We start from the raw sequence: 8,031 nt of genomic DNA, 5'->3' as shown, positions 1-8,031 counted from the left end.
TTTCCTATGCAAACCAAAGCAACTTCAATCCCTGAATAGTTTATGTCTGAATAGGCTTCAGACATAGGACTTCAGCAACATAACCTGTATAAGACCACAACGGCAAACCTGTTAAGGAGTATTGAGACTGTAGAGTTTAGAACCTATTTGTGCAAGATGGTGAACCTTCCCCAGCTGTGGTTCATGTCAGTGGGAATTTACAGCATGGTACATGTTTTAAACGGTACTGAGTACAAAGCAGATCACCAGAGTTTTCCATTGACAGAACGGCTCACTGGTCTGCATAAAAAACTGAGAAGCTCCGAACATTTTACATTTTATTTGATCACTGATAATAGTTTTTACATTTAGAAGCAATGGAACAAGAACATGTGTTTGAAAGGAAGGTGGGTTTTCTAGTGCAACACAGTACAGGCCCAAGCCTTTATTGATTAATAATTGACAATCTGATTAGAATTGATTACTTAATCTGAGAAGCTACAAAATTACGGTTCAATACAATATACCTTTTTAGCATAAACGTATATATATATTTTCTTCTCTCAGAGATACTCAATTTCTTGGGGCACTCAGCACCCCTGAAAGCGATCAAACTTAGAGAAAGATCCCTTGAGTTAACAGACTGCTTGAACGGAAGTAGATCAAAATATATCATCAACAAAACAGTTTAGTTTAAAAAAAAGCTTGCAAAATATCAGCAAATGTCAATAATCAAGTAACAGGTACAGATCTTTTACAGAAAAGATACACGCAATGTAAGACTTGTGTTCAAACTTGTCTTTCAAGTATGGAGAGCTTGCCTGTTTGTTCGGTAGGAGTGGCAGACATACTTTGGTTCTTAAGTTGCGAAATTCTCCTACAGCAGCATAAAAACAAGCCTCAAAATCATCAAAAGGCTGCAAAAAAAACCAGAACAAAAAACATAAATATGGTTGTGCATGAACAAAAACAGTGAAAGTCATCATTAAATAATAGAACATTCATAAATGCCTGACCCTAGAGCCTCTAGTAAGCAATCTTTTAAAATGTCTAAATCTACAGCCTCAGAGTCTGTTGAAACACACCACCCACCTAGGCTTGAAAAGCCATCCACAATGGAAAATAACATTTTCCAGTTTAAGGCTTGATTCTTAAATTTTGCATCTTGACAATGTGCATCTGATTTTTTCCTCCCTGTATGTAATTGGAGTAAAACAATTCATGGTGTTATATTAAATCTGGTAACAACAAAGCAACAGTTACTATTGCTTCAGAAGATGGAGATTCTGACTTACAGTTGAAAAATGTTTTGAGTTACAGACTCACTTGGAAAAAAAAGTTTTGACTGACTCCAAAATTTAATTCCAAAATAATAAGTACAGAAAATTACGTTTTCCAGAATGCCAAAATAAACAGCAGCAATAAAGCTGTCAGAATGGTTAGAAACACCATAATTTGCAGTCATACTGACCCAAGTTCTTAGGTCAGATCAAAAATGTCCTAGTTTTCAAAGGACATGCACTGCGCTTCCAGCAGTTTTGAATGCAGCATTTCTAAACCAAAGTGTTGGTCTTTTTTAAGACAACTGTGTTGTATGAAATTAGATGACTAATTTTATGCATATGTGTTTGAAAACACTGAGGCTTACCTCAGGTTCTTCCAAGAGCCTTATCAATATGCATTAATACTTAATTGTAAATCTCTCCTTTCTGTGCTGAGAAAGTGAGTCCATATCAGATATAACTGCCTAGTGAGGTTAAAAAGGTGTTCACTGGAAACAGGACTGTGACCTCCAAACTAATTTCACTTAAACCATACAGTTGCTGGATGATAGTAACTTCCACTGATACTGGCTTGAATCAGATGTCAAATGGCAACTATTTGAAAATAAGTGAAATCTTTACATTAAGATCCTCAGTATATGTTTACCTCAGGCATGCTACTAGTCCAGCCGGCATTAATTTCTTGGACCTCTTGAACCTCATTCCCATTATAATGGTCAAAAGAAAAGCTGAGACTGTAAAAGACAATTCAATATATTTATGTTCTCACTTCTCCCAGTGGACCATTCAGGAACATGAAGAGTTATCAAAGGTCATTGCTGTGTTTTGCTATGAACTGTAATTTAATAGAACATTAGATCAGAGATAGGGTCTATAAAAACATTCTTGCTTTACCAAAATACTCTGCTATGGTTTCTTTCAGCTACAAATAAGGTTTCCACATGCAGCAGAATGCTAAATCCTATTCCACAGATACTAAGTAAGTTTGTCAGACAGTGAATTCTACTCCCCCGTATCTCCATTCATGGGAATACAAATAAAGTAGGAAGAATCTTCATCATAACGGTAACATGTATGCTGAATTACAGGAATAGTGTCTCATAAATCCTACCACCCTAGATCAGTGCAGTATTCAAGGAGCTAGAGCATCCAACTTTATCTGTTTTCTTTTTAGAATGCTAGCTCTTTATTTGCTGAGCCTTAAAAACTAGATTGGAAGGTCTGCCACTTGTTTTCGCTACGGAATATGGCTATCAACACCTCCTTCATCGTGACCACAAGTTCCCTTGTTTCCTTTTGCTATGAGGGAACCATCCTTGTTTATGACAAGAGGTGGGCAGCCCAAGAGGGCAACAGATGCAGTGCAAGCAGCAGAGAACAAACATCAAACAAACATTCCTTCTTCCAGGAGCAATTTTACCTAAAAATGGAGGTAGCAATGAACTGATCAGACATGGGGATTTTGTATCCAACTATGGCTGCAGAGCACTACATAAATGAGAAGACTGATGAGAATACATAAAACTCTGCAAAGATATCTAGCGTCGTTAAAGAGCTGTCACCTGAAATGCTTCCTAGGAGTGGGCAGAGAGGCAGGACTTTTCATGGGCAGCTGGGCTTTATCACTCTTGCAGCCAAAGTAATGGCAGTTACACAAATCTCTTCCCTTTTTTTATGGAGCAGTTAAACCATCTGGCTAATTCTCTTCAAACTCCACTGCCTGCTCCTGTGGACAGTCCTGTGCTCACAGGTGTCAAGAATTAGTTTTAAACTCACTCCAGCATTATAAAACAAGCTTCGACAGTTACAAGCATCTTACAAAACTCTACAAGCTATGTATGTGCACTCATTAAAGATACCCTGCAAAAAATGTATTATGCTCCATTATCCATGGCTCTTATTTTCTGGTCCCATAGCCTTGATCCTCTCAGGAATGTCTGAAGAGTGGACTATTCCACAGTATGTGTCTTGCCAGAGCCCTGAGTATATTTACAATTAATTACAAGCTACAAAGCATGTTCACCCTGTAGTATTCTTTTTTTCCAGTTACTAGTATCTAGCTTTTCACATGTTTTTAAGACATTTGACTTTTAGACCTGATTTTCAGAAGTGGTAGCTATTCACTGTTTCACCTTAAATCAGTCAAAGAAATTCAATAAATCAAGCCAAATTCAATTCAGTAAATCAGATTCAGAACAGAAATTCAATAAATCAGCTTGCACTCTGAAGAACACTAACTGTTGCATACTGAAGTCTGAATTTTTACACCTACTCCAAACACATAACATTACATTAAAGTATTCAAGAAAGCGCAGAGTTAATTTCAGGCGGGGTGGGACAATGCCTGAAAGAATAATTTATAAAACAACTAAGATGGGGGTATCTGTATGCTACATACTCTTTGTATGTAGGACAAGTTACAAGAACCCTACTGTCAAGGTCTTGTATTAAAACATTACCTACATTATGGTAGGATACTCTTGCGTAGGTGATAAATATTATAATTATGGGTTTGGAGAGGGATTTTTTTTTTTTTTTTTTTAAAATTCCTAACCTTTTAAAGGTTTGGGTACTTGCTTCATTTTACATTGCAATTTACTCTTCTGGTTTCTAAGTTCAGAGCGGTCACTTTCTTCCATGCACTTAATTTCCTTCTTTCATTTGTGCTCTAGTTGCTTTTGGCACTTCGGGAGGTTAGGCATAAGTGAAAACATTCTGATTTTCTACAAAAGCAATACACATTTTTTACGGAAAGCCCTTATTATTCTGAAAGTAGCAGATACAGTAGCCACCAAAGGTTTTTAAGGTGTGGACCCACAGATGTTTCCAAGAGTGTCTAATTCTCCCTTCCTCTGAAGTCTTCCTACCGAGTTCTTCATTCATTTGAGATATCTACGTATATAGAAGCCAGAAGACACCCTCTTCCAGACTGAGATACATCAGCCTGGAAGAGATTAAAACCAGCTTAAATGGCAGAGTACTTTGTATGAATACTTCCTAACTCACTTCAGGCAAAAATTACCACAGTTAGTTCAGACCACGTTCTTTGTTTCATTCAGCACAGGTGGATCTTGAAGAGGCCACCCATTCATAGCCGAGGTTAAATATATGTTTAGGTTTTAAGCAATTAGAACGTTACTTTGTAAACATTCTAAACTAAGACTGCTTTAAAAAGTCTTTGTTTCTTTTACTCTACATCATACGAACATTCTAAGGCAGGTGTAGTGAACTCTATCTCATCTATATTGCTGTAATTTCTATTAAATTAGTAATATCCATTTCTCCAGTTGCGAGAAAGTCCTCACACAGCCTACAGCTACATGAAATGCACAACACTGACAATATTTTAGTATAACTGATGTTCACAAGCAGATTAGTGGAAATTTTGTTTTAGTCCTTTCATAACCAGGGGATTGGGAAACAGGCAACATTTAGTGAGTTTTAATTAGTCTTCTCTTCCACAAATTCTGTATCCAAATTAGTGATTTAATTGACCCATAAAAGTACAATACCGTACGCCACTTAAAAGCACCTCACACTGAATGATTACAAATTACAAATCATATACTTAAGGCTATGTCTTCATTCCAAAAAGGGTGAGTTTTTTTAACAGTGGAATAACTTAATCTGAGCAAGGCCATGGTCACAAAGCTGGAATATCCAATTTTAGGCCATCTAGGAGAAGATCAGGTATGCCATTACAACCTTTAGTAAAGAACTCAGCTTGTGGGAACATACTTTGCTAACAATGCTATTCAACATTTTTTTGAAATGGATATTTTTACAACTGTGGCTGGTGTAAAACATGAACAGTATACCATAAATTCTAACTAAGTACAGAAAAAGCGATTTTGTACTCACACAATCTGGATTAAATGTATTTTAAATGCATTTCTGTGAAACCACAGCCTAAGCCACTTTTGCTAAAACCATGAGTGAGACAAGCTCCCATAAGCTCTTATTGCAAATCAGTTGTGTGAGGTTAACATCCCCCTTAGAGAGTGTAGTTCCTTGCCTCCATGAGGGTTTATGGCAAACTAGCTAATGCAACAATTATTGCATAGTTTGTATCCTATCTTTCTTAGCAGCAAAGGAAAAACACTAAGTCAAACTATTTGTTTCATTGGGAGCTGAGGGTATGTTACATTATGCAAGACTGGATCCCACACCTACTTTACTTCTCAAATTACATTCTAATCTGTAGCGCCAATGATTTTAGTCCAGTACTCGCCCATGTTTCTCAGTTGGATTTTGCAATATTTGCAATGTTAGGTAACCATCTAATAAAAGGAGGTGCTGCCAGGTGGTAACACACACCTGCTGGCTTTGTGTGAATGATCTGCCTTACCTTGCAAATGGTTCCACAGTTAAACTCTTGAATTTTGCAAGCTAAGTTGAAATGTCAAACTCTATTTAAAAACTAACATTTAAACCAAAGCAATACTCAAAATTTAATATAAGAGAGAATTTTACATGCAGTTTAGGAAAATACTTTTTTGGGGTATTTTTTGTGCGTTTGTTTGTTTACTGTAGTAAAACACTTACACAATGATATCTTCACATTTCTCGGATCACGTGTTACGCAGTAAGCTCCATAAGCAGCCACAGAACCAAAGGTGAGACCAGCAGCTAAAGAGATTCTACTACCTGCAAGAAACCAATCAAGTGTTATTTCTCAATACAATGTCTTTAAGCTCAACCTTTACACAGTAGTTCTCTCTCTACACAGTATTATCCAAATATTTTAAAAATAGAACCGATTTTGCCACAGTGCAGCTAGCTCACCCAGTGTGAATAGAGAGGTAATATTTCTGTAACTGGGTCATTCTCTTGCATGGCATTAGGGGCAAAGCTGAATAAATTAGAGGGAGATGATCAGGATCTAGTAATACTTGCAATTTGGGAAAAATAAGCTTCGAAGCACAAACCTAAATCTGGCTACTTTCTCTACTGTACATACCTTTAATTTCTATGGACTGTCTGTTGATTTTAACTATATCTTACAGCACTTGGGATTCTCCAAAAATGGTAGAAATGTGTCAATATATATAAATGCTACATTGGACAACACATGTAGTCATAAGCCTTTCAGTCTGACATCAGTCCTGGACAAAAAAATGGTATCACCAACATCACAATTAATAAAGAATTAAAAAACAATTAGATGGCAATGAGGATGAAAATATGGCTTTTAAAAGTAACTTGACATCTTCTTTCAGTGCTATTACAAAACTGGTTCACAAAGCCCAGAGTTTCAGTAATATACTTAGGCTTCTGAATAGGCATTTGACTCTGTACCATATGATAAAAGCATAGAATCAGCACAGCAGGCATTATCTGGATTAAGCTGATCCCAAAATGTTTATAAATAAAGAATCCAGACCCCCAGATGTCATTTAGCTCCCAGTCCTGTTATATTGAATATTTTTAATCAAGAATTTGCAAGAAAACAGAAATCATTATCAATAATAAAAAAAAAAAATCTAGATTTGCCACAAGGACTGACCAGCTATTAAAGAGTGAAGAGAACAAGCGAATGGGATAGTCAGTGAGTGCAGCTGGGTGCAAACAAAAAAATACAGCAAGTGTTTTCATAAAGTCAGATATAAAGCCACGTCTCTAAGAGCAAAGCAAGTGCACCCTACGCAGGGAAACAGTGACCCTAAATCACAAGAATCGGGATGGATAATGGCCACGGCGAAGACGACTGATGCGCTGCTGGGACGTGCACTTTGTGGGAGAGCTAACGGGGATCAGCCTGGAGATCCCGCCTGCCCGTCCTCGGTACCACTGCGACCTCTGCCGGGATGCTGTGCTCGGCTCGGGCTGGGCACTGCTGGCTGGAAAGGACTGCAAAAATGACTGAAATATGGAAAACGCGCTTTATAGCACACGATAACCTAAAACCTGATTATCTTGGAGTTAATATCTAAGAGGTAATTAACCACCAGATCAGAATATGCAACTGAAGGGTTTTCTTTCCAGTGTGCATCTAGAAATCTCAAAATCAAGCCAGGATGCCTCCGTAGAAAATAAACTTTAATCAAAGATCATCTACTGTGCTCAACGCAGGAATGACTAAAGGAAATGAGAAGGCCCAAAATACACTGAAGGTCAAAGATAACATGACAGCCCCTTTTTGCCCTGAAAACAAACTCATCAGTTAGATTAACAGAAAAAAGTGACCACTTAAATGCTTAAGTTGACCCAAGTAAACCTCATGAGACTCAGCTCATTTATAGCAGCGCAGGATGGATTTAAGATGCAGTCGTGTTCATTATAGCAAAGTTTTCATGTCTCGCATCAATTTTTTTTTTTACAAAGCGTAGTGGAGAAGAAACTCAAATGCTTCATTTCCAAACCCTGCTGTCCCAGTATGTACCTTTACGAGTGTATCCTACAACACCTCCAACAGCCAGCAATGCAGCATATGCAAAACCAATCCAGTCAATAGCCATGGTCCCAACTCTGGGGAAGAAAACACATTGCAACTGAAGACAAACAAGTTCCTTCCTCCTGGTAAACAAAAAAATCATTACTTAAAGTGTTCTAAATAACACTACACTCTCCTAAGTCGTGTTTTGACTACTGTGTCAAAACATTCAAAAAGTGAAGGTGTGTCTGTTGTATCATCGTTTCACTAACTGCTGCCCTTCCTTACACCTCAGTATCTAGGTATACCGTATTTCCATTGGGGGAAGTTGGTATGTTGGGGATGTAGTGGCATGCATTTTTCCCAGTCAAAAATACACGTATGCAAGTAAAAAGC

At 37.5% G+C, this 8,031-nt stretch overlaps 1 protein-coding gene across 1 annotated transcript; it reads right to left on the bottom strand.

Annotated features, from left to right (window-relative positions):
• Positions 1-605: 605 nt before the first annotated feature.
• TMEM14A (transmembrane protein 14A) lies at positions 606-7,728 on the bottom strand. Its single transcript, XM_009585671.1, has 4 exons — positions 7,645-7,728; positions 5,808-5,909; positions 1,909-1,996; positions 606-896 (listed from the first exon to the last, which is right to left on the bottom strand). Exons 1-4 carry the CDS (start codon positions 7,718-7,720, stop codon positions 857-859), a joined length of 306 nt encoding a protein of 101 aa, XP_009583966.1. The 5' UTR covers positions 7,721-7,728; the 3' UTR covers positions 606-856.
• Between the last annotated feature and the right edge of the window lie 303 nt (positions 7,729-8,031).

The sequence above is a fragment of the Fulmarus glacialis genome, unplaced genomic scaffold, assembly GCF_000690835.1.
Source record: "Fulmarus glacialis isolate BGI_N327 unplaced genomic scaffold, ASM69083v1 scaffold35849, whole genome shotgun sequence".
Lineage (NCBI taxonomy): Eukaryota > Metazoa > Chordata > Aves > Procellariiformes > Procellariidae > Fulmarus > Fulmarus glacialis.
This window is presented reverse-complemented; position numbering and strand designations above follow the sequence as displayed.

Excerpts from the sequence above, each read along its gene's own strand:
- TMEM14A (XM_009585671.1), bottom strand. The coding sequence starts at position 7,720 with ATGGCTATTGACTGGATTGGTTTTGCATATGCTGCATTGCTGGCTGTT. Across the intron at positions 1,997-5,807 it reads AAATGTGAAGATATCATTGT|TCTCAGCTTTTCTTTTGACC; the intron begins GTAAGTGTTTTA and ends TGTCTTTTACAG. Across the intron at positions 897-1,908 it reads GGACTAGTAGCATGCCTGAG|CCTTTTGATGATTTTGAGGC; the intron begins GTAAACATATAC and ends TTTTTTTTGCAG.